We start from the raw sequence: 27092 nt of genomic DNA, 5'->3' as shown, positions 1-27092 counted from the left end.
CGTGCGAGGCGTTTCCACATCAGACACCTTGCCCAAAACCATCCCCTCCAGTAGGAGCGGGTGGGCAACCCAATGTTCAACAGCAATCTGGGGCATAAACGGCGTGGGGCGCATCCAGTGATAAGCATAATGCGCCTGAGCGCTAAGATAATAAAGCTCAAAGTCAGGAACGTCGAATCCGCCATCAGCATAGGGCAACGTAAGGGTAGCCCAAGCCACCCGCGGCTGCTTGCCCCCCCAGAACAATCGTATGAGCTCGGACCGAAGTCTGCGAAAAAAATAAGCACCAGGATAATACGGAAGGTTTTGAAAGAGGTAAAGAAAGCGGGGCAAGACTACCATCTTGATAAGGGACGCCCTACCGGCCATGGAGAGAGGCAAGGACCCCACCTAGTGACATCATCTGCAAGTTTAGTAATAGCTACACCATAATTAAGGCGAACTGATTCCTCCCTGTCCAATGACACGACTATGCCAAGATACCGCAACTCCGAATCACACCACTCCAGAGGGTAATCAAGGGGAAACCTAGCTACAGCAGCAGTGAGAGGAAACAGTTGAGACTTCCGCCAGTTGATGTGGACACCGGAGACACCCCCAAAAGCGACCAGCTCCCGTAAGAGCGGGTTGAGGTTGTTCTCAGGGTCTTTAACATAGAGTGTAACATCGTCGGCTTATAAAGAAATACCGACCTGCCGCTGAAGACAATTGAAGGCGCTCTGCTGGTGAAACTGACGAATCCTGCAGGCCAGCGGCTCAATGGCAATAGCAAACAAAAGGGGCGAGAGGGGGCATCCCTGTCGGGTCCCTCTCGTAAGAGGGAACGAGGGGGATAACACCCCATTCACCACCACCCTCGCCATCGGATCAGTATATAAGAGCTTAACCCATGAGATGAAGATCCTGGGGAAGCCCATCCGACAAAGAACATCAATAAGATAGCCCCACTCAACGGAGTCAAACGCCTTAGTGGCGTCAAGAAAGATAGCAGCAACCGGGATAGTAGGAGCAATGGTCGACACAAGCGAAAACAAGGTGCGAAGATTGTGGGAGGTAGCACGGCCGGGCACAAACCCCGACTGATCAGGCAACACAATAACGGGCATGAGCTCGGCTAGTCTTACTGCCAGGATCTTCGCGAGAATCTTGACATCGCAGTTGAGCAATGAGAGGGGCCTATAGGAGCCCACATCCAGCGGATCCTTACCCGGCTTGAGCAGCGACGTAATGGCGACCTCCCGCATGGAGCTCGGCAGGCGCCCCTCCTCCAGGGACTCCTCAAAAAACTCACGAAGAACAGGGGCCATGGTGTCCACATAACACTTATAAAACTCAGCAGGAAGGCCATCCAAACCGGCGGCCTTCCCATTAGACAGAGTCATGATGGCATTCCTGACCTCCTCCACCTCTAGAGGCCTGCCTAAGAACGCGCGATGATCATCCGATAACCAACAGAGTGCCAGCTCATCAAGAAATCCGCCATACCGGGTCTCACCAGTCTGCTGTGTCGTGTAAAGGTGTGCATAATGGTCAATAAAAGTACGCTGAATCTCCGAAGTGTCCCGACAGCGAGTGCCATCCGGCGTCACCAATTCCAACACGTCCGACCCATGCCTTGGATGTCTAGTAAGGGCAGCGAGGACCTTACCGGGCCGCTCCCCTTCACAGTATCGCCTCGCCGTCCAGTATTTCCCCCTATGCTTAGCCTCTCTAGCAGCCTCCTCCTCATATTCGGAGAGTTTAGTACGGAACTGCGCCAGAAGATCTGGATCAGAGTCAACCTGCATCCTGCGTTCTAAGTCTCGCAGGTCAGCTTCCAATCTCTAGAGGGCCCGAACAATCAGTCTCAGTACTCCGCAACTTTTAGAAATAGTGACACCCCGGATCGTAACCTTGAACGCCTCCCATATAACCTCGACGCTGTCCACAGAGCCCTTGTTTCTAGGGAAGAACGCCTCCACCTCCACACCAAGCTCCTCCTTGAACACCGGGTCAAGTAAAGCAGTCGGAAAAAGGCGCCGCGGTGGGCGCGGCCTATGCAGCCCGGGGACGGACACTGCAACCTTCACCGGACAGTGATCAGAATACGTCCGAGCCAGATGTGTAGCCTCCCGTAGGCCAGCCACCAGCCCTCTAGAGAGAAACACATAGTCCAGTCTCGCCCATGAACGAGCATGTGTGGTGTAATGAGTGCCCTCCTTGGTGGAAGGGTGGGCGTACCTCCAGCTGTCGACCAACCCAGCCTCCTCCACAATCCCACGCAACACTTCTCTAGCCTGCACATTATACTGAGGACTCCCCTCCGATCTGTCCGACTGGGCATGAAATGCAAAATTGAAATCCCCCCCCCCCCACACAATGTAAGTGGCATCCACAGCAAGAACATGACCCCACAAAGTGACAAAAAAGATTGGCGTATCGACATTAGGAGCATAGCAATTAACAAACAGTACAGTGTCCTGCCCAAGCCGCCCCCACAGTAGCACATAGCGCACCTCAGGGCCCCCCACAAATCCCAGTTCCTGAAATGCGAGCGATCGTTTAACAAGGATGACAACCCCTCGAGCATAAGAAGAATAGGAAGCAAACCTCCTGGCCGCAGCCCACCTCCCACCAAAGTTGGGGGAAGGGGCGGGACGCAGATGCGTTTCCTGGAGGAGAGCAACATGAATAGCATGCCTGTCTAGATACTGGATCACGCTACGACATTTCCTGGCATCATTAAGTCCCCGTACATTCCAGGACAGAATCGATATCTGATCTACAACAGCAGTTGACATTACCCAGTTTCCGGGCCCCACAGAACCCAATAAGCAAATACAGAGCATCCAACTACCAGTAACAGCCAGCAACAGGTCCACACCATAGGGCGCAGTCGTCCCCCCGCATACACTCCACACACCCCACAGTCATCTCCAAACCAAGCAACCAAAACCACAACAACCCCCCCCCCAGCCAAACCAGCCATGCAACAAGCACTCAGAACATACCGCGTGCCGCGCGCCGCCAATCCAGCTTACACGGCCCACCACTCGCTCACATATTCCTCGTGCAAAGCGCTCTGCGCCACGTGGCTGCCTAAGATGGCGGCCGTTACGGCCGGGCCCAAGACGGACGGGAGCGCGGGCCCCAGGATCAATTCCGCCACATAGAGAAATGGGCCAGCCGAGGCAGCGGGCACGAAACCGCTCCTGTGCACACAGACAACAGTAGCACCTCACACATCGATCCATGAGTCCTGGGCAGGCAAGCATGGCCAGCTTCATCCCCACCCCACCCACCCACCTGATACCACCCCAACTATCAGGCCAAGCGCACAACCACCCCCCCCGTCCCCCAACACACATCCAGTCAACCAAAGGACTAGAATCCAAACCAAAGGTACATATGAGGCACACCCTCCGGGGACCCTTCTAGAGGTACACGATACCACTCCCTCACACCACGCCAGTGTCCGAGCCAATGAGTGTCAAACGGCCCCAGGCGCAGCGCAGGGGGGGTGGGTGCCCAGAGCACGACACCAGATAGCACCATCCTGCGGTTCCACACCGACCCCAAGAAACAATACGTACACACCCATCTCAATAAAGACAGGACCCCCACTCCAACCAAAGTAAAAGCGGACAACAGTTAGGCCGCAATTGCGGAGAAGGAAGGCAGTAGAAGTCAGTGAAAAAGGCAAACGTCCAGAATGTTACAAAAGTGAAACAAAGACCAAAGTCACCACAATCAGGCGACCTCCTCCTCAGCAGCCGAATGTTCATCTTCAGGGTCTCGATCGCCTCCCCGATCCGCAGCCGCTCGCTCGCGCTGGAGGCGCTTCGTAAAATCCTCAGCATGCTGTGGGTTGGTGAAAAAGTGTTGCTTAGCCTGGTGCGTCACTCTAAGCTTGGCAGGGTACAGCAAGGCGTAATCAACTTGTAGATCCCGAAGTTTCTTCTTCACCCCCAGGAACTTACGACGCTGGTCCTGCACCATCGGCGTGAAGTCGGGGTACATGGTGAAAGACACCCCATCGAAGGAGAGGGCCCTATTAGTGCGGGCAGCCCGGAGGGCAGCGTCCCGGTCACGATAGTTTAAAAGGCGCGCAATGATGGGGCGCGGTGCGGCTCCAGAGGCCGGCCGTGGTCCCAGTGACCGATGCGCTCTCTCAACGATGAACTGGGACGAGAACGCTTCCGCCCCAATGGCGCCCACCAGTAGCCTCTCCACATAAGTCTCCATTTTACCCACATTTGTGGACTCCGGCACACCTACAATGCGAACGTTGTTGCGCCTACTCCTCGCCTCCAACTCCTCATTCTTGGCGGCAATGACACGCAGTATATTGTCCATTCTCGCCAGTTGGGTGGTATGGGTGGCCGCCGTGTCGTTATAGTCCGAAATGCGCTGTTCCGCCGCCGTCAAGCGCTCCTCATGCACGTCCAGCTTCTGGACGATCGCATCCATGCGCGACGATATTTTGTCCACCTTGTCCACTATCGTGGCAAACCCCTGCCTCATCTCCTGCATCATCTGGGTAAAGTCCCGTGGTGGTGGTTGCGGAACACTATCAGCGACAGTCGGAGGGGGGGATCGCGAAGTCCCAGCTTCCTGGAGCAAATGCGTCCCCCGCCTAGCTCCCCCAGAGTCAAAGGACAGCTTGGATTGTTTAGTGTCCGGCTTCCCCATAATGGCGCGCTAGTAATGCAGTGGGGGACCAAAGCAAATAGGAGTCAGGATGTGGGTCGGACAAAGGGTACGGCCAAGAAAAAACCCGAATCGTGGGGGCACGAGCAGGCCAACGCGCCCCGCCACTCCCAACGACGAGCAAATGGCCGACTCCGCACCCAGAGCAAAAGGGCGATCTCCCAGACGACAAGAAGGAGATCCGCTGCAACTCCGTGAGCAATCGTATCTGGGCAGGCAGTTGTAGGAGCCAAGAGAACAGTCCAATAGCAAGGAAGATCCAAACAGCTTGCCCGGCCAGCGAGCGGGCCCGGCGAAGAGGGGCAGAGCAAGGCCTACACCCCACGTGCAGAGCCACGGACTGGCATGAACGATGACGCCGGGCCAAGGGGCACCAGACCTCCAGAGCGCAAGTCGGGGAAACTTGGGAGCCTCGTAACTTCGGCCAGCAACCTCCGAATGGCCCAGGAGTTGGACCGTGGGTGGTCAGTCGATATCCCAGTAGATCCGTAGGGTCAGATCAGGGCGCAGCGATGGTAATCCGGATCCCTAGACGGATAATAGCTCCGGGCAGCGGGAGCCTCACGACAGTGCGGCCATTCCGCTGTGCGCCCTCTAGCGCCCCCTCCCACTCCGCCCTGTTTGTTGCAGTACCACATGGCAGTGGTGTTGTCCGTGAACACCTGCACTACACTCCCCCGGACAGAGGGGAGGAATGCCTTCAGTGCTAGACGAATCGCCCGCAGCTCCAAAAGGTTGTTATGGAGCCGGTACTCCGCCGGAGACCAGAGGCCTCTGATCTCCGCCTCCCCAGCCCTGGAAGGACGCGTCCGTCACAACTACGTGCTCCGGTTGGGGAAGGGAGAGGTATCTGCTGCTGACCCAATCGAAGTCCGTGAGCCACTACTGCAGCTGTCTCGCAGTGCCCTCCGAGATCAGGACATGGTCGGACAGGTTGCCCTGATGCTGGGCCCACTGAAACTTCAGGTCCCACTGCAGAGCCTGCATCCGCCACCGGGCGTGATGCACCAGAAGGATGCAGGAAGCCATCAGCCCCAACCTGACCGAAACTCAGGATAAAGGCTGGAAGATTGGAATCAGAGCCTGTATATCCCAAACCCGCAGCTCGGGTGGGTAAACCCGAAACTGCGCCGAGCCGAGAATCGCTCCGATGAAAAGGAGCTTCTGAGAGGGACACAGGTGTGACTTCGGCACATTGATGGAGAACCCCAGCTGGTGCAAGAGGTCTGCTGTTGTCTGGAGGTGGTTGACGACTGTCTGGGGCGAGCCCGCCTTCAACAACCAGTCATTGAGGTAGGGGAAGACTGAGACCTCTAACTGGCGCAGATTAGCTGGTGCCACCGCCATCACCTTCGTGAACACCCGTGGGGCGCTGGTAAGGCCGAAGGGGAGCACGGTAAACTGAAAGTGCTCGTGGCCTACCGTGAACCGCAGGTAACGCCGGTGGGCCGGCAGGACGGGGATGTGGAAATAAGCGTCCTGCAAGTCCAACGCTACCATCCAGTCTCCTGGGTCCAGGGCAGCTAAGACCTGAGCCAGAGACAGCATCTTGAACTTCTCCTTTCGGAGGAAGCCGTTGACGTTCCGTAGGTCCAAGATAGGGCGTAGGCCCCCTTTGCCCTTCTTGGGTACCAGAAAGTAGTGGGAGTAGCAACCACGTCCTACTTCTGGCCCAGGAACGCGCTCGATGGTCCCCTTGGCCAAGAGGGCCGAAACTTCCTCCTGCAGAAGCCGCAAGTGATCCCCAGATACGCGGTGGTGTTGCGGTGGCATGGCTGGAGGGGTCGTCTCGAAGGGAAGGGAGTAGCCCCTCCGGACGATCTGCAGCACCCACCTGTCCGAAGTGACAGTGCGCCAGTGAGAGTGGTGATGGCGAACCCTGCCCCCCACTCGCGTCACATGGGCCGAGAAGCAGGGACTAGGAGGGTTTAGAGGCGGATGCTGCGGGGGAAGGTGTGGACTGGCCTCGCCGTTGTCCCCGACCGCCTCCACAGCGATTTCCACGGGCGCCACCGCGCTGGATGTTAGTCTGATGTTAGATGTTAGTTGTGGCTGGTGGTACGTGTGGGGGCGCCCCTTCCTTGGCCACAAAAGGAGCGAAAGGCACCCGTTTGCTGGCGCGGGCCGAGAGGCCCAAGGACTTGGCCGCAGCCCCGGAGTCCCTAAAGCGTTTAAGCGCGTGGTCTGCCTTGTCGCCAAAAAGGTGACGGCCATCAAACGGCAGGTCCATCAGAGTGTTTTGGACATCTGCCGAGAAGTTGGCGGACCTCAACCAGGCGTGGTGTCTAACCGCCACCGTCGTTGCCATCGCTCTACCTAGTGAGTCGGTGGTATCCAGCCCACAAGGGATGGAGTATTTTGCTGCATCCCGACCTTCCATGAGGGCTTGGCCGAGTTTGGCCCGTACCTCCAACTGACACTCTGGCAGCACTTCCGCAACAGTCTCCTACAGAGAGAGGGTGTAGCGGCCCAAGAGGCATGCGGTGTTGGAAGACCGCAGTCCCAGACTAAGGGAGGAGAAGATCTTTTTCCCGTACTGCTCGTACCTCTTGGATTCCCTGTCAGGCGGAGCCGACGGGAATGCGGTCTGAGAATTGGAGGCCTGGATGACCAGACTCTCGGGGTGGGGTGGAGGGACAGGAAACATGGGTCGCCCGGGGCCGGGCGGTGGCGTCTGGCCACGTTCCTATCTACGGGCGAACACGTAGCAGGCCTGGACCAAGTGCCCAAAAGAACTTCGGTCAAGGCCTCATTAAAAGGCAGCAGAGGCTCGGCCGAGCTTGACTGCGATTTAAGGACCTCAGTGAGGAGGTTAGTCCTCACGGCCGCGACGGGGAGCTCAAGGCCCAAGGCATTGGCAGCCCTCATCAACACCACACTATAGGTTGCCCCCTCCTCCGAAGCCACGGTAGGAGGGGAGACAAAACCAGTGTCTGGAGAGGTGTCCAGGCCACTGGCCTCCCCAAGGTCTCCTGCCCAGTCCTCTTGAGACTGACACTCCTTGGTCAGAGGGTCCTCAGACACCTCCCAATCCTCCTCATCACCCATCTCCTAATACTCAGGGTTTTCAATCAATGGGGCCGGTTCGTAGAAGTGAAAATCTCCAAACGGCGTCGAAAGCAGCGCCCAGCGGCGCCGGAACGGGAGCAAAGGAGGCATCGGGGGCGGCGAAGCCCGAGGACGGCGCCGGAGGTGACACCAGACCCCGAAGAAGGTCCAGTGGTGTCCCGGGGCACCGGGTCCGAAGGCGCCGGCGGCGCCGGGACCGCTTGACCTTGCGGCACCGGGCCTGAAGGCGCCGGCGGTGTCGGGACCGTGGGGCCCTGCGACGCCGGGCCCGAAGGCGCCGGTGGCGTCGGGGCCGAAGCACCCGACGGCGTCGGGCCAAAGCCCCTGACCCGCTAGGGGCCCCAGACGGGTTCGCTGGACCCGAAGGCGCCGCCGAGCCTATCGGAGGAGAAAGGGACCTCATGGCCATGAGGAAGTGATCGATCTCCACCGGCGTCGCGTCTCGCCCAGGGACCGGAGGGTGTGGGGCGGGTCGCGACGCCCGTGACTCCGAAGGAGCCGCGTGGGCGGTATCACCCGAACCCCCGGCCGCATCGCGCGAGCGTCGGGGGAGTCAAAAGAGCGATGGCACCTCTTCGACATCTTGTGCTTCTTACCTGACGACGACTTCGACCCGGAGGAGTGGTGCCGACTCCCGGAGCTGTGGTGACTCCGTCTCTGCGACTTGTCCCTCGACCTCCCGTGGGACCGGGACCTCACGCGGCGCGGGGCCGACTGCCGGAGTTTGAGACGCCTGCGGGACCGCTCCCGCCTGGCTTTCGAAGAGAGGGCCCGGCCTTGTCGTCGTGGATCGCCGCCTAGACAAGTTAGGCACAGGTGGTGAGGATCCGTGACCGACATCGTGGGGTCGCAATCCTAGCAGTGCTTGAAACCAGGCATCCCTACGGCACTGATCGGAGTCGCAAGACTTCGAGAAATGATCAAAAATTATCCCAAAAAGTTAGTCAAAAATTGACTAGGGTTACTGCTTTTTCCAGATCTGCGTTGGCTGGCGCAGAAAAAAGAAGAACTGACGTCAGCACGCGGAGGCGGCGTCTAAGTACTCCGACGACGTCATCACGGCGCCCACGACGGACGCGGAGCCGCAGACGCCGCCTACCGACGCGCAAGGGTACTGCTACGCAAAAGTGTCCGGATCCAGTCTGACGCCTGGGGATATTCTAAGGTAAGGAATCTATCACTAACGTGTCTCTTTCAGATTGAATATGTTAAAAGAGCAATTTATGTAATGTAATTGTGTTGTTAGCAATTTAGGTCACTTTAAAGTTGTTACAAAATTAAGTGAAATCATGCAAAGTTCCACAATGGTATCTGACAGATTCACCAAGCTGACAAAAATCATGTTCCCAATATTCTTTAAACCCATCCTTCCCACTGCTTCTGTGCATGCACCTTTGTCCTATCAGACTTTACCATATTATATAACTGTGTGCTCCACTCAGTCAGCTGCCCTCCCTTTTTTTGCGCGATGATGTACTTTTTCAAAGCTCGACATTGCATTTCAGGAAATGAGGAAACCAGAATTGGACATGGTACTTGTGTTGCACTACTGCATACATCCACAGCTGTTTCAGGCTCTTTCACTTCTTCTATTTTCTTATCATTTTCATTGTCCTGGAATTATCAAGTTTATGGGTTACTACAAAGCAGTGTATTGCATTTACTGCACAGGTATACTTTATTTTTGCAATAACATTTTATGTTAGCCCTTTAAATGCTAGCTGCTTAACATCTCATTACATCTAAAGATTATTAAAATGATTAAACACTGTTTTATAGGCCCAGAATTTGCACATTAAGCTGTATAAAGTAATCCAACCCCTGCTGAATTTACTACAGCCTACTTAAGTTCAACTAAGCAGAAGAAAGGAATATTAATACCTGTGAATCGCTACTGCAAATTTCCACAACGGATTCAGGCTCCATGAATCCTTCAATAAGATTTTCATCAACCTTAAATTGCAAAATTTGATTGTAAACTTTGACAGTTTCAGTACTTTATTCACATGAAAATAGCCAAAATAAGCAGTTCTGAGGATTAGAAAAGTTTGTTTTACAAATGCCTTCAAAATAAGAACATTATTCTCTTTTTGGCAGGTAAAGATAACAACATTAAAAAACTACTCTGGAAACTCAACACTGTAATGCACCGTTGGCTTATGCTAGCAAACTACAGTCCTCACCCACCTCTATTTTGGAACATTTTATCCATCAGATCACTGCAGAAAACTCCTTTAAAAGCAAATAAATACATGTACTTCTGGATTTTTCTAAATCTAGTCACTTCTATTCAATGTTTTAAAGATGATTTACATTTTGGATTTTACACACCATGTCACTTCTATCCCCTCTTTTAAGGATAATGTACTTTTCCTAAATGTGTTAATGAGCATAAAGAATAAGGAGGTAAAACGTGATTTTCTCTACCTGTGGTGCAGTAGTGCAAGCTTCCACAACTGTTTCAGGCTCAGGTAATGTATCCTTTTCAGGCAAACTATCATTAACCTAGAAATGCAATGTTTTAAAGAGAGAATCACTTAAGCTGTAATTGACTTTTGTTTTTGCCTTTATAAAATAATCCTCAAAATGAAAAGCAACCTGAACACTTTTTTGCAACATGGATGTGTTCTGCTAAAAACTGTATCTTGAAGATCAAATGTATTTCTTTTGGCAAAGTACGACCAAAACACCTTTTATGGTATCTGCCAAATTATAAATTTAATCTGCCGAAACTGATTCTTTCTAACTCTTTCACTAGAAGTCAGTCACCTCATTTGTGAAATATAATGTTTAACAGTCCATAAGCCCTTCATCCTACTGTTTTCACTAAGAATGCCTCTTCCTATTTTTAGATAATACATATCACATATGAGGCAGCATATTATAGCACCCATTTTCTCCCCATGGCATTTCCTTGCATTAGCAAATACATTAATGTGAGGACATCAGAATTTTGAACAGTACCTGTGATGTACTAGTACAAATTTCCACAAAATGTTCAGGCTCGCACAATACTTCTTTTCCAATTTCATTTTCATCAACCTGGAATTATAAAGGAAAGCCTTTACTTCACTACATTCTCTACATTTAACTCAGGCAAGAGGGTTAAGACAATGTATTAAACAATGTTGGTTTAACGGTTTTGTTTAACAACTTACACTGGAACAAGGAAAGTTACTCACAGTACTCCTAGTTCTCCTAAAAGGGAAAGTCATAAGTGCTAACTTGTCCTACCAATGCACAGGATCTCAGAGGACTTACATGAATAAATCATAACTTGTCCTACAAATACACGGGATCTCAGAGGACTTAAATAAATAAATCATATATATATACCGAGGCAGCGCGGTGCATGATAGTAGCGTTTCAGCTTATCTGCCCGTTTGGAACATACTAAATTAGAGCGACCCTAAAATATGTCTATGGAAGAAATGAGAGAAAGAGAGCTCACGGCTGAGGAACTATTTTGTAAACGGACAAAGAATCCTAAAGATAGTGCACCGACCGCCAGCGCGGAAAACAGCAAGGACGCTGATGTTGCTATTTTGTTCAAAGAACTTGAAAAAAAGCGAAAGTTGCAAAAAACTAAATGGTGGGAGCACCGGTCACTTTCCAAGTACGCTGAAGTTGGGAGGGTGCCGAGGGGGCTGCGAATCCTCCTAGCACCCAGTTTCGATAGACCAAACCCCAACATGCTGCACGAGTGGGGAGAGAGCAATCTCACAGCCTCTCTGAACCGTGTCAAAATATTAATTAAGTATGCTCATATTGATCGACAAGAAATTCTAAAAGAAATAGATGCCATTATGGAAAAAGTGAACGCTATGGAAGTAACGGATCAAATTACTAAAATGAAGGAAGCGATGCAAGAATGCGTGAAAAAACATGAGGAGAAAATCAAAATAAGAAAGGCAACCAAATTCAATCGTGATCTAGAGGACTACGAAAATGGTCAGATTTTCACTTTCTCACGCAAATTTGATCCGATAAAGTGTCAGCAAAATAATGAAAAAACCAAAAGCAAGGAAGTAAGAAACGAGGCTCAGGGCAATGAAGATGCAGATAGTTTGCACACAATTTCGCTAACCAGTGAGTCGGGCACAGAATCGGCACCCGTAGTAAGGAGAAAGACCATTCTGAATGTAGGACAAGAAATTGAGTTTTTAGTCGAGGCGAGACTGCAAACTTTGAGGCCTCGGCAGAGAACAGCAAAAAATATAAGCTAACAAAAAGAAGACGTGACCAACGGAAAAGAGGCAAAGAAAAACACAAAGAAAAACACAAAAAAGAACTGGCAAAAGAAGAAACAACAATAAGGGATAATAGTGTGGTAAATTTATCAACTATCACTCTTTCGAAGGCTGAAGAACAACTGTTGGGCTTAGGTCTCAATTTTTGTCTAGGAGACAGTTTCAATTATGCACGAACACGTATCGATGTTTATTGTTGTATAAGAAAATTGAAACTCAAAAAATTCTTTGTACTTAAAACTTTGAAAGATGCAGGCGGCCTTAATGACATAGAAGATGAAGACACCGCGACTAGCCTGGCAGCTTCAGACATTCCTAATCTGCTTTTGGTACATGATCTACCTGGCGAGTCAGATACACCATTCAATTCCGATGTGAATGTCGACTTGGCCACTCAAGAGCGCTTAAGAAAAATTAACCATGTTCAAGAGGGTGCTGGGATAAGCCCCTTCAAGCCCAAATCCAGCTTTGTTCCACTTATGCCAAAGGACAGTATTGATGTTTTTCATGATCTTGTTGTGAATGATCTGAAGAAATTATATCACACTGTTCATAAAAATATAAAAGAAAGAAATCTTGTTTTTTAAGAGAAAGGCATATAATGATCTGGTTAAGAAACTGGAAAGAAATCAGGAAGTGATTATCAAAAAGTCTGACAAGGGGGGGAACCTTGTATTGTGGCCGAGAAAGGATTATATAGTGGAAGCATTACGACAGCTAAATGATGCAGACTGCTATTTGAAATCCAATGCCAAAGAGTATGACAAAGCTAAACATGTATTGCAAAAATTACTGGCATCCTGGAAAAGACAGGGCCTCATCTCGATGGAAGAACACAAGTTCATGTTTAATGATTTCCCGGTACTACTGATTCTATACCTAATCCCAAAAATACACAAGAATGTTGTTCAATTCCAGGAAGACCGATTATATCGCCCATAAACAGCTTAGGAGAGCATGTAGGCCAGTATATAGATTTTTTTCTGCAAAGCCTGGTAACTGAGTTGCCAAGCTATATAAAAGACACTGGCGATTTCCTACAAAAACTAAATAAATTACAATGGTCGAATGATTTGCTTCTTATCACTCTAGATATAGAGGCATTATATACGAGCATAGACCATCAAAAAGGTATGGCCTCGGTCAAACATTTCTTGGAAACTAGATCCAGTACGCTGTACGAACACAATAAAGTTGTGTTAGAACTCATTAAATGGTGCCTAGACAATAATTGCTTCCTGTTTGACAAAGACATATACAAACAGGTGAGAGGAGTGGCGATGAGGGCTTGCTTCTCCCCCAGCTACGCATGTTTACATGTGGGCTGGTGGGAGGAGCTGGTCCTCAAAACCGTCTTTCAGGTGGAATATCAGACTCATGTGAGGGCATATTTACGGTACATAGACGATGTGTTCATTTTGTGGCAGGGGAGTGAAGAAGAAGCTTTAAGCTTTATAAATAATCAATGACATCATCTATAGTTTAAAATTCACCTCCCATATTCACAAAAATGAAATAGAATTCATTGATGTTAAGGTCTTTGTGAAAAATGAGAAATTTGAAAGCACCCTTTATAGGAAATTGACTTCTGGCAATATCACCTTACACGCAACCAGCTCTCATCCTAAACACCTCATTGCTAGCATTCCTTATGGAGAAATCCTAAGGTTAAAACGTATATGCAGCAATGAGGAAGAGTTTAACAAATGTCAACAGGAGCTGGTTGGGAGACTTAAAGTACGGGGTATTCACAAACAATCTTGCAGGATGAGATAAATAAGGCCAAAACAAAATCCAGAATTAGCCTATTTAATCCTGAAACAGACATCTCATCGGTCCCAAACACTGCAGTTACCTCCAGGAGTAGTAACATTCCAAGATTGATTACCACATATAACAGGGAGGAACGGCAGATAAGGACAATACTTAACAAACATTGGCCAGTAGTGCAGACAGATAATATCCTTCGCAACAGAATAGCAGACAAACCTATTGTCACGTTTAGGAGAAGCAGCACTATGCTTTCAATATTGGACCGAGCGTCGCCAGAAGTCAAACAAGTCACTACGTGGTTAACACCTAAGAAAGGTTTTATAAAGTTCACTACGTGTCGTGCTTGTAAATTCGGATGCAACATGTCGAAATACTCTACACCTTTCAGTCCAACACCTACATTGATCCAGGGAACCTACAATTGCAAAACTGAGTATGCTGTATATGTCCTGACGTGCACCTGTGGGCTTAGCTACGTTGGTAGCACGAAGCTGCAGGTGCACGTCAGGATTTTGCAGCATATTAGGGCCATCCTCCACAGTGACGCAACATATCCTGTTGCGAGGCATTTTAAGAAAGTGCATGCAAATAACATCAATTCATATTTTCTATTTAGATGGCTCCCCCAGACCTAGCAAATGGATCTGTGATGACTTAACAAGAAAAAAAGACCTTCCTGTAGAGAAGACTGAAGATGATGATTGCCTTGGCCACAGCAATACCGGCCTGTCTCCAGCTTTGGCGAACCTGCAACCTGTTTTGCAGCCAGCGACCTCTGGAAACCTTGGGAGGACTCCAATCTCCTGTGCACCTGTCCAAAAGAAACCTACTCCAAGGACCTCGGATCCAGGCAGATCCGCATCTTCTGCCTACTCTGCACCGGACGCCCACGGTCCGAGTCTGAGTGGCTCACCTGTGCAGTCACACCAACAATTCTGTTCTCGAATCCAGCATTGGCTGACAGCTCCTGATCTTCATGACGGAGACTGCAATGGAGGTGCAATTCTTTTTGCACCTTGTAAGAACCTTTTGAGCACATGTGAAGTAAAGAAACTGTTCTTTATTTCTCCTCTGGTGTACGCTACATTGCTGCTAAGTGCACTTTTAATGATGTATAGCATAATTTACTTTCCTGTAAATGTGTCAAGTACTTTAGCACTGTTCTCTCCTTTGTAATCTTCTTTGAAAGACGTCTTTTAAGACACCATTGAGGTTATGTATTCCATTTTTTTTTTTTTTTTAATTCCACTTCGCTTTAGAACACTTCCTTGTTGTTGTTTTCCTAGCTTCTCTTAGAAAAGCCATTGTGCTTTCTGGTAGTTTGAGATGTGCGAATTTTAAGTCCTCAGGAGACATGCCGCTAGGCCTAAGCTCTCTGGTTCTGGGTGAAGTACCTTTCTGCTTTGCATTGTTAACAATTTTTTTTTTCTTTGGCAGATTGTGCATTTTTCCTTGCGACATCTCCATTATTTCTGATCACCAAGTTTGCCTGGCCCATTCTGGTGCGATGAGAATCATGGTCATTTGGCTGATCTTACATTTGCTGATCATCTTGTTCATTAATGGTATTGGGGGAAAAGTGTAAGCAAATATCTATCGCACATTCCCTAGGGACTGACTGCAAGGTTGCCTGGATGCGCCGTTTTGGCAATTTTGCACTGTGGGCTGTTGCAAATAAGTCTATTTGTGGTGTCCCCCATTTCCTGAAATTTCTGCTTGATTTAGATCCCACTCGTGGGATGAGGTTGTTTGTCTGCTCAGTCTGTCTGCTTCTACATTGTCCTTCCCTGGTAGGTGTATTGCTATCATGTCTATTTCCCTTGGAATTACCCATCTCCAAATCTCTTGAGCTAGCGTTGAGAGTGCTACTGAGTGAGTTCATCCTTGTTTGTTTAGGTACAACAATGTTGTGTTGTGTGTTTGTATCAACACCCTTTTCCTGTATAACTCTTTCTGAAAGGCTTTTAAGGCTAAGAATACTGTCTTCAACTCCAAGATATTGATGTGTTTTACAGCATCCTGGTGTGTCCACAATCCCCTCACCTTGAGGTTGTTCATGTGTGTTCCCCATCCCATTAGGGACGCATCTGTTATGGTCACTGTCGGAGTTGGTGTTGTGAAAAGTCTTCTCTGTGTTATGTTTGTTTTGATGAACTGTCTGCGTGACAACCACTAGATCCTCCCAACTCCCTGTTGCCTGTGACTATTGCTCCTGAGGCCATTTCTGGAAAGGTTGCATGTGTAAGTGAATGTTGGGGACTAAATGAACGCATGAAGCCATCATTCCTAGCAGTTTCCCCACTGTCTTCACTGTCAGAGCTTGCCCCCTGTGGTATAGATGTGTCTCCCTCAGTAGTGCTAATGTTGTATTCTCACTTGGGAACACCTTTCCTAATATTGTGTTGATTTCTGCTCCTAAGAACACCTTTTGTTGTTCTGGTTCTGTTGACGATTTGTCCCAGTGTATTGATAATCCTAGTTGAACTAGTGTTTATATTACTTGCTGTATATGCTGTTTGTATATATTGTAGGAGCTTGCTCTTACTAACTAGTCGTCTAGGTACGGGTAAACATGAATTCCGTGTCTTCTTAGCCGAGCGGCTACTGCAGCTAGGCATTTTGTGAAGACTCTCGGTGCAGATTTTAGTCCGAAAGCTAGCACCTCAAACTGGTAGTGTGTCTTGTTGACCACAAATCTTAACAAACTTTTGAGTCTTTTGTCTCTAAGTATGCCTCTGAATTGCAGTGCACCCATAAACGTTGCCGTTTCATTGTCTTTCTTTGAATTGGTTTAGTTTTTCATCAACCACACTTTCAAACAGCTGTTCTCCATTGAAAGGTGAGTTTAAAATGTTATTTTGCACCTCTGGCTTGAAACCAGAGATTCTCAGCCATGCATGCCTCCTTTTGGTGATATCGATTGCCATTTGTCTGCTGGCTGTTTCAGCCGCATCAAGGCCTGATTTTAGACATGTGTTTGCCATGTTCTTCCCCTACTCCACTAAGCTCCTTTGGAATTGCTCTGGCAGGTGTTTTAACATCTCGCCAACTTCTTCCCAATATTGATATGGATGCCTGTTGAACAATGCATTAGAATTAGCTATGCGCCATTGAATTGCCGTATTTCTCCCAACCTTCCTTCCCATGAGATCCATCCCTTTGCTCTCTCTGTCAGGTGGAGGGCCCCTCTAGCCAGGGTTGTTAGATCTTTTGGGCATGGGTATTTTATTATGCAGATGACACCCAAATGATGTTGTCCATTACTAACAGCATAGAAGCATCAGCAACTCATTTTATAAAACTGCATGCTGGCAGTGTCTCCTGGATGGTAGAGAACTATCTCAGACTCAACGGGGATAAACTGAGTTTTTGATTTTGGGTTACCAACAGGACATCTAGTCAGAGGCCTGGTGGCCAGATACGCTTGGCCCGTGCCCAGGCCCTGGCCCCATTGCAAAAAACCTGGGGTCATAGTTGACAACTCTTTCTCCCTGGGCCCGGGATTAGTAGAACGGTGTCCATCTGCTTTGGGACTATTAGGATTCTTAGGAAGATTTCTCAATTTCTTTCTTTTTCCTCCCAAAAGCAGGCAGTTGTTGCTCTTGTGCTGTCCAGATTGAACTATTTTAATGCTCTTTCATTGGGGATTAACAAGGGACTTGTTCATCTCCTACAGATGGTGCAGAATTCTGCAGCCAGGTTGGTGATGGACCTTCCCAAACACCATTCTGTTTCGGCTACCATTAGTAAGCTGCATTGGCTCCCTCTTGGCCGTAAAATCCTGTTTAAAGCCCTTTGTCTCGTCCACAAGGCTTCTTATAACACTGGGTCAGAGAGTATTGAAAGGCTTTTTTTGAAGATACGTTCCCACTAAGCAGTTAAGATTTGCTAGTAAAAATCTGCTGATAGTTCAGAGGTTTAAGAGAGTAAGATGGGGAGGTAGAGCCTTTTCCCTTGCTGCGGCCAAACTCTGGAATTCCCTTCCTTCTTTAATCTCTGGATTGGAGTCTCACACGTTCTTCCATAAGGCCCATAAGACTTGGCTCTTCACCCGCCCATCACTGTTAGCCCTACACATCCTTGTATGTTGACCCTCTCCGCAGCCCTGTGACGCCCCTGGGCTAAGTCCATGCTTTACAAAGCTAATATTTATTTACATTAGTAGGTACATTAGCTCTCTTTCGAGCCGTAGAAGCTATAACTGAGTCTGCTGGCACTGAACCCTTGATGTACATAGGATCCTTGAATGAATGGTTTTATTTCTTCACTCCTCATGGTGTGACTGCCTTGCATGTGGCTGGTTCTTTAAAAGCTTCCTTACCTTGATCCAAAACACTTGGCAACATGAGAAGGAATTAACTCCTTGTTTGGGTAGGCAGTAAGGTTTCTAAGAGAAAACATGATTGGGTTTTTTCTTCTTTTAATTGCACACCATAAGCTTTCTTTATGACTTGATTGTACATTCCAATGTCATCTGGTGGTGAACGCCTCGATGGATATGTCTCCACTGGTTTGTTTGGTGATTCGGCATCGAGATATTGCCATGGCAGGTCTTGAGTCTCTGAGGACGCCGAATCCTCATAGGTTTGCTCTTCCTCTTCTTCGTCTTGTGGTTCGGGAGTTGGTGGCGGCTGTAATTCCTCTACATGTTTTTCGAAGTCGACATTGATGGAAATTTTTGGTGGAATTTTGAAAAGTCTCATCTTTTCATCGAAATCTTTCTTGCGTTGCAAGATACTTGCGATTTCTGCTTCAAGTCTCTTTTTTCTCTTTCTCCATCTCTGACGCTTGAATTTCGACGTCGAGACTTCCGCCTTTCTTTTTGAGCTTTACAGCGACGATGCAGCTGTCAAAGCCTGTTTCGATCTCTCTTTTTTGGACATCTGAGCGTCCTTTTCGTGACTGTCTTTACCAACGTCTTTGTACTTTCCAGGGTCTTTTTTGCTGTTTCGGAATCCTTGTCTAATGAACCGACTGATTGTTTCCCCTTGGATGCGCTTGCGGACACCGAGTGTTTTGACGGCGAGGCTCCTTTCGTAGGCTTAGAGTCCGTTTTTCTGGACTCGCTTATCTTTTTCGAGGTTGACGGTTCTCTTACCTCCTTCGGAGTCTTCTTCTCGATCTCAACGGCTGTGATGTCCGTTTGCCCTTCAAATTCGGGACCTACGGCGACGTTGTCCTCGTCTTCGCTAGAGAGGCCCAGGTCTCGAAGCGATGGTTGTCGATCTTGATCCTGCATGTTATAGTTGGCTCTTCTATGCCTTTCTCTTGCTCTCAAAGTCTTTGGGGTGAAAGCTGAGCATGCATTGCAGTCGTCACTTCGGTGGTCTATTGGCAGGCAAAAGTTGCAAAATGGATGCTGGTCCTTTTGTGCGTATTTGTGGTGACAATTGTCACAGAATTTGAATGCTGTTTTGTCCATTACCACGCACAGGGAGCCCCCTGCATGCACATTCTTCGGGTTGTCGAAGATTTTTTTCTCCTTTTTCGTCACGCTGCGGCTTGTAGGATCGCAGCACATTAAACCCACACTGATGCCATTGTGGGCTTTAATGAAAAATGCACACAGAGGGCATCTTAGGGATGCCCCCTGAAAAACGACCTACCACTAGTGTCGAGGCTAAGTGGCTGCTTTCAGCTGCCACCACCAGATATATTTCTGGACCCCTGAGTCGAGAGCCTGCTGCTCTTGGGGGCCTGTAACAATGCACATCTTGGGACGAGGTGCCAAGCCTCCTTCCACCAGGATGGGCAGGGTCCAGAAAGGTGAGGCTCCAAAGGCTTGCCGCCTTTGTGAGCTTCCCCAGACCACTTGCTGCAGTCAGCAACTGGTCTTCACCGGTCCTGACCCCCACTTTAGGCGAGAGAACCGGCAGGAAATACAAGTGATTAAGAGAGGTATGCCCACCTCTGCCAACTCTATCCCTCAGGTGGGGGAGGTGAGGTGAAGCACAACTCTAATAGTGGGTGTACCCACCTCAGGGAAGAAACCCATTGGTCCCAACATTTTACCTATTTGTAACACCCCTAAATCTAGTACTTAGGCCATCCCCTGAACTTTGCTTCCTCAGACAATAAGAAACTACAAGAAAAGAAGAAGGACCAAACAGCAGTGCGAAACCCTGGTGCGTCCTGGAACCAGGTACCTCAAAAACCCCGGAGGTCATGCCTGCCTTCAACTACAAAGACTGTGTCTCCTGTGACACCGGATTAGTTCATCAACAACCTCTGGCCCCGGCCGGAAACCCAAATCCGCCCCACTCTGCACCCGCCATCCATGGCCCGAGCTGGCAAACACCACAAGGAGGTCTTTCTGGCGATCCTGACCTGAGATCCAGTGATCCCTGACCAGCCTCAAGCCTCCAGCCAACGCCTGCAGCCTAAATACGGAAGGTTCCTCCAACCGCGACTAGGAGCTGGTAAGAAGATCCGACCCTAAAAGGCACCTCTGCACACGACGCCCCACGGCCTTGGGTGGCCAAACCGACGGTGCCTAACCAACCCCCAACATCCCAACTTACCTCTCAAAGTGGTGGTCGCACCCAGAAGATCTTTGTCCCCGAGCTTTTGCACACTGGAGGTTCCCAATGCAGACAACAGGGCGCCAGACATCGAAACAGCACCCTGCACCCGGCCGCCCTACTGCCGCTGAGGGTGCACCTTTGGTGCTACTTTGTTTCCCCATTTGCCCTGAGCCTAAGTCCAGGAGCTTTACTCCCACAACCAAGTGGCCTGCTCATCAGCAGCCACCAACCAGAGGCCCCCTATCCCCCATTGGATAACATTGGGCCTCAGCACTCTGCACTCGGCTGCCCTAGTACAGCTAAGGGTGTAACGAGAGTGCATCCCTGACCCTGGGTACCCCTGAGTCTACCCCCAGAACCTCAACTCCCACTACCGAATACTTGCCCTAAAACTGATAAAACTAATTTCCTCCATAGGATAACATTGATTGTTTTTCTTAGAAAAGTTTGAGTTTAAAAACCTAAAGAAATTCTTTAAAATTGTACTAACTAACAAAAACGATTTTACTTACCTGTTTACAGGAAATGTCCTACTGTAGTATACAGGTATACTACACTGTGTAAGAAAAGTAATCTCAAAATGTAACTTACCTGTAATTTTCCTCAAATATATAAGTACTGTATTCGGAACAGCATTGAATTATCAGTAACACTACTGTAAACAAATCAAAGTGCATTTACAATTGCATATCAAACTGTGTTACAATCTGTATATTTACTGCAAAGTACATATCACTTACCTGAACCAGGATTGCTTGGTTCTAAAAAATAAAATAACTAAAAGAATATTTTTATACAAATCAATTGGTCTAAAGTTCAGTTTTTGAGTGTTTGAAATTATTTGCTGATTAGGTGTGTACAACAAATACTTAACACTGTCCTCTGATGAAGCCTTACTTGCTTGACCACAATACTATAAATAGAGAATGAGGTGCTATCTTCTTCACCTCTGCCTACCTTTGGGTTCCATTGGACAGCCTATCTGCCAACATTGCTCTGATTTTCCTTTTATTTCCCATTAAAAAGGTTTGGGAAAGATTTTTCTAGCTACTTTTACTGAAACTGACTATTTTAGATATAATTGGCTTTTTTTACAATTGAAATATATGAAATTTGGCAAATTTTTGACTTTTATTAGGTTGCAAAGATGTGCGTTTCATCATTTAAAGGATGTTTTCTACAGAAAATACATGACTATATTTTTTAAGTACTCTATGATCCTGCATGTAGGCTGGGACAATTTGGTGCTTATGACTTTGATGAGAATCCCCTACAGGGGAATTTTTCATTTTGCCATTCTGCCTAAGAAATTTCAAAGAAAACATTACAAGTTCACAGTTTGTTTATCTCACTCAATCAATCATAGAGTTATCCCTGAGAAAAAACAGTTTTTTTGTTTCAATTCTATGCATTTCCAACTCTGTCCACCGCGACTACTTCTCTTGCATGCTCAATAATGCAAGAATATGAAATGCATTATTAAACTTCAGGACAGCAAAATTACACACATTACCTCAGGCACATTATTACAAACTGCCTCAACTGCCGAAGGCTCAACCGCTTCTTCTACGACAGTGTGAGTTTCATGCACCTGTAAAACAAACATCAACGGTTATTTTTTCTCAAAATGAACTGCTTTTGCTTTACTTCAGCTCAACTATACCATTTGCATCGCACTCCCACACCCAAGACTATCAATGATGCAGCTCAAAAAAACAAGAATTATATTCACACTGATGATGTATAGTTTTTTACCTGTCCTTTTGCAGCTTTAAGAAATTTCTTGATTCATATGCTGCGTATTATTCTGCGATCTATTGGTTGGGTCCTGATTTCTCCCTAAAACATTTTGTCCTTCTACTATTTTAGTTCTTTAGTTGTTGGTCGGCGTCAATGGATTTTCATTTGGTGTTCCCTTGTGACCACCTTGTGCTTCCTTCAGAAGCTCCCACCTTTGGTCGCCATCTTCGGATTCATTTTTTTACTTTTATGCTGTTCCCTCCATTCATCTTCTTTTTAGAGGTGGGTAGGCTTGTCAATACATAAAGTTCTTCAAGCTGAAAAACTACACCGACAGGAAAGAGACACTACTTTTTGCAGCAAGAATCTTTTCTGAATTCACATGCTGTGCACAGATTTGGTAGCAGTGGTTGTTGGGTTGAAGATGAGCACTTATATGAAAACAGATAATGTAAGCCCTTTTGTCCTACTTGTACTTCTTTGTTCATCTGAATATCTACACAATAGTGTCTTGCGAACATGTGGACTGATGACCATGTTGCTGCCATACAAATGTCTTGCAATGGAGTATTTGCTAGGAAGACAAGGGTTTCTCTTTTCTTTCTCGTTGAATGTGCCCCAGGCGTGTTTTTTAATGTCTCTCTTGCATTCTTGTGGCACAACTGAATAGTTTGTGCTATCCATCTTGCAATTGTGTTCTTGGTAACTGATCTTCAGAGGAAAACTATTTGCAAATGAAACAAAGAGCTGTTTCATCTTTCTGTCTGCCTTTGCTTTTTCGATGTAATACATTACTGCACGTTTTGTGTCAAAAGTAATGTCCTCTCTGTGTGCGTCTTTGATTTCTGAAAGAAACGGTATCTGTATACTTTGATTCATAGCAACTGTGACATAAAATTTGGCATTAGCTGTCTGTCGGGACTCATGACAATTCTTTTTCTACTTGGAAATAAGGCTCTAGTAAGACGAGTGCTTGCAATTCACTAAATCTGCAGAGTGATGTTATGGCCACTGTAGCAAGCTGGCTTTTTATATACTATACTAAAGTGAGGTATAGTGTGCACAGAGTCCAGTGGAACCGAAAAGGTAGGCAGAAGTAAAGCCCAAGTTACCTCTTGTGTAACGCTATATCTGTAAGAGACATTAGTTAGTGATAGATTACTTACCTTAGAATTCCTTACCTTAGAATATCCCCAGGCGTCAGACTGGATCCGGAAAGTTTTCATCAGCAGCACCCCTGCGTGTCGGAAGGTGGCGTAGTGGGCTCCGCATCCGTCGCTAGCATCGTATGCGCATTGATGACATCATGGAGACTATTAAGGCGCCACCCTTGCGCGTTGACATCAGTTCTGTGCACGACTTTCCGCGCCAAGAACGCAGAGCCATGCAAGCAACTGACCACTTGGCCATGAAACTAGGGCCCTGAAAAGGATGACCTTAACCCTAGAAATCAGATCCCAGGATGGGTGGGGCGGTAAGGAATCTATCATTAACTAATGTCTCTTACAGATATATCGTTACACAAGTAGTGACTTGTGCATCTGAAAGAGACACGTTAGTGATAGATTCCTTACCTTAGAATAGATACCCCAGCAATACCTACCACGGAGATAGGTCTGCGAATCAAAATCACACCAGAAAGTCCCAGAGAACCGAACGGCCAAAGAAGCCCTCTCTCTGGACTTGGCTGTCCAGGCAGTAGTGCTTTGTAAAAGTGTACAGCGAGGCCCACGTAGCTGCCTGACAGATGTCCTGCAAGGGAATGCTGCGTCCCATAGCAGTAGTGGCTGCCGTTACCCTGGTAGAATGGGCACGCAGCCCCACAGGAGGCTCCTTCTTAGCCAAAGAGTAACAGGCTTTGATGAAGAGAACAACTCACAGAGAGTTGGTCTGTTTGTGCACGGCCCGACCTTTTTTGGCGCCCACGTAGCCAACAAAAAGTTGGTCATCCACCCGGAACTGTTGGGTGCACTTAGAATAGAACAAGAGTGCACGCTTTGGGTCCAGACGGTAGAGCCTCTCTTCTTCTTTTGAAGGATGCGGAGGTGGAAAGAAGGTGGGCAAAGTGATGGTCTGCCCGATGTGGAAGGGCTTGACAACCTTTGGCAAGAAAGAAGTCCTTAAAACCCCTTTGTCCAGATGAACAGAGAGAAAAGGAGGTTTATAAGAAAAGAGCTTGGAGCTCACTCACTCTTCTGGCAGAGGTGATAGCTACCAGGAAAGCCGTCTTTAAGTGAGAAGACGTAAGGGAGAGTTATGAAGTGGCTCAATGGAGGCGCACATCAGATAAGTCAAGACAAGATTTAAGTCTCTTTGAGGCATTATGAAGGGCGCTGGAGGAAACGTGTGTGTAATACCTTTCAGGAAGCGATTAACAATTGGGAACTTAAAAAGAGACGGCTGATCTGAAAGCCGTAGAAAGGCGGAAATGGCAGAGAGGTAACCTTTGATAGTGCCCAGAGAAGAGCTGTGCTGGGCTAAAGAGAGAAGGAACAGAAGGACCTCGGAAAGAGGGGCAGCAAGGGGATCCACAGCCTTTGCTATGCACCATGCCACAAATGTGTTCTACCTGCGGGCGTATACCATCTTAGTGGAGGGATTCCTGGCTGCCAGAATAATGTCACAGACTTCAGAAGGAAGGTTGAAAGCTGTCAACTGTTGCCGCTCAAATTCCACGCATGGAGGTGGAGGCTGGGCAGATTCGGGTGGAGGACCGTCCCCTGCTACTGTGACAGAAGATCCTCCCGAAGAGGCAGTCGAATCGGGGGAGCAATCGCCATGCTGAGTAGATCGGGATACCAGTATCTTCGTGCCTAATCCGAAGCCACAAGGATGACTTTGGCCCGGTTGCGCTGAATTTTCTTTAGCACTCTCAGCAGAAGTGGTATAGGTGGAAAGGCGTGCAACAGACCGCAGCTCCACTCGTGACGAAAAGCGTCACCGAGCGAGTGCCGCTTTCGAAATTCCAATGCGCAGAATTGATGACATTGTGCGTTCTCTCCGGTAGAGAATAGATCTAACCAGGACTCTCCCCATTGCAGAAAGAGACCTTGAGCCACCTCCGAGTGAAGACGCAATTCTTGATCCATCATGCACCGGTGGCTGAGTTTGTCTGCCCTGGCGTTCAGAGAACCTGCCAGGTGTTGAACCACCAAGGTAATGCCCTGATGTTCCAGCCATGTAGAGAGGCGTAGAGCCTCCTGACATAGGGTCCACGACCCCACCCGCCCTGTTTGTTGCAACACCACATGGTGGTGGTGTTGTCCATGAACACCTGCACTACACTTCCCCGGACAGAGGGAAGGAATGCTTTCAGTGGAAGTCGGATCGCCTGAAGCTCTAAAAGGTTAATATGGAGCCGGGACTCCGCCAGAGACCAGAGGCCCCTGATCTCCGCCTCTCCCATGTGGCCACCCCATCCCAGGAGGGATGCATCCGTCACCAATGTGTGCTCCGGTTGGGGAAGAGAGAGGGATCAGCACTTGACCCAATCGCCATTCGTGAGCCACCACTGCAAGCCTTGTTCAGTGCCCTCCGAGATCTTGCCCAGATGCTGCGCCCACTGGAACTTCAGGTCCCACTGCTGAGCCCGCATATGCCATCTGGCATGTTGCATTAGCAGGATGCAGGAGACCATGAGGCCCAGGAGCCGGAGGGTCATCCGGGCTGAAACACGGAATAGAGGTTGAAAGATCTGAATAATAGCCTGAATATCCCAGACTCGCGGATTGGGAGGATAAGTCCGAAACTGCGTCGAATCCAGAACCGCTCCGAAGAAGGGGAGCTTCTGAGAGGGTCTCAGGTGCGACTTCGGCACGTTGATGGAGAACCCCAGCAAATGCAGGAGGTCAGCCGTAGTCTGGAGGTGGCAGACGACTGCCTGGGGCGAGCCCGCCTTCAACAACCAGTCGTCGAGATAGGGGAAGACTGAAACCCCTGATCTGGGCAGATGAGCTGCAAGCACCGCCATCACCTTCGTGAACACCCGAGGGGCACTGGTAAGGCCGAAGGGGAGCACAGTAAAATAAAAGTGTTCTTGGCCCACCGTGAACCGCAGGTAATGCCGGTGGGCCGGCAGGAAGGGGGTGTGAAAATAAGCGTCCTGCAAGTACAACGCTACCATCCAGTCTCCGGGGTCGAGGGCAGCAAAGACCTGAGCTAGAGTGAACATCTTGAACTTCTCCTTCCAGAGGAAGCGGTTGACGTTCCTGAGGTCCAAGATGGGACGCAGGCCCCCTTTCTCTTTCTTGGGGACCAGAAAGTAGCGGGAATAAGAACCACGTCCTACTTCTGGCCCAGGAATGCGCTCAATGGCCCCCTTGGCAAAGAGGTTACGACTTCCTGCTGGAGTGCAAAATGGTCCCACGACATGAGGTGGAACTGAGGTGGCATGGCTGGAGGTGTAGTCTCAAAGGGGAGGGAGTAGCCCCTTCAGACGATTTGCAGTACCCACCTGTCCGAGGTAACGGAATGCCAGTGAGGAAGGTGATTGCAAATCCTGCCGACCACCGGCGTGGCATGTGCCCCAAAGCTCGAACTAGGAAGACTTTGAGGCGGATACTGCGGGAGCGGAGGTGGACTGACCTGGACGCTGGCCCCCTGCCCCTCGGCCGCGCAGAGGTTGGTTCTGCGCAGGCTTCTTGGTGAATGAACGTGTCAGGGTGCCCCTTCCGTGGCGACAAAAGGAACGAAAAGCAGACGTGGCCGGGCGCGTGGTGGCGAGACCTAAGGACTAGGCCGTAGCCGGGGAGCCCTTCAAATGCTCCAGCGCACTATCTGCCTCATCGCCAATTAGGCGAGTACCATCAAAGGGCATGTCCATAAGAGAACTTTGAACATCCCCCGAAAAACCAGTGGACCGCAATCAGGCCTGGCAACGGAGTGCCACTGTTGTCGAAATCAACCTACCCAATGAGTCTGTGGTGTCCAGTGCACACATAATGGCGAACTTTGCTGCATCTTTCCTCTCAGCAACAGCTTGGGAAAGCACTGTCCAAGCCTCCTCTGGACACTAAGGCAGCACCTGCGCAACTGCTTTGGGAAGTGT

The 27092-nt window shown here is 48.8% G+C and overlaps 1 protein-coding gene across 1 annotated transcript in view; it reads right to left on the bottom strand.

Annotated features, from left to right (window-relative positions):
• Nucleotides 1–27092, bottom strand: part of TASOR2 (transcription activation suppressor family member 2) — a 911282-nt gene that overhangs the window by 371106 nt on the left and 513084 nt on the right. Inside the window, exons 24-28 of the mRNA XM_086918936.1 lie at nt 21819–21896; nt 10723–10800; nt 10186–10263; nt 9640–9711; nt 9172–9372 (exon numbers count right to left, since the gene is read on the bottom strand). Of these exons, the coding sequence (XP_086775062.1) occupies nt 9172–9372; nt 9640–9711; nt 10186–10263; nt 10723–10800; nt 21819–21896 (507 nt within the window). The remainder of the gene's footprint in view (nt 1–9171; nt 9373–9639; nt 9712–10185; nt 10264–10722; nt 10801–21818; nt 21897–27092) is intronic.

This window comes from Lissotriton vulgaris, chromosome 1_1 (genome assembly GCF_964263255.1).
Source record: "Lissotriton vulgaris chromosome 1_1, aLisVul1.2, whole genome shotgun sequence".
Classification (NCBI taxonomy): domain Eukaryota; kingdom Metazoa; phylum Chordata; class Amphibia; order Caudata; family Salamandridae; genus Lissotriton; species Lissotriton vulgaris.
The sequence above is the reverse complement of the archived record's forward strand: the minus strand, read 5'-3'. Positions and strand labels throughout refer to the sequence as shown.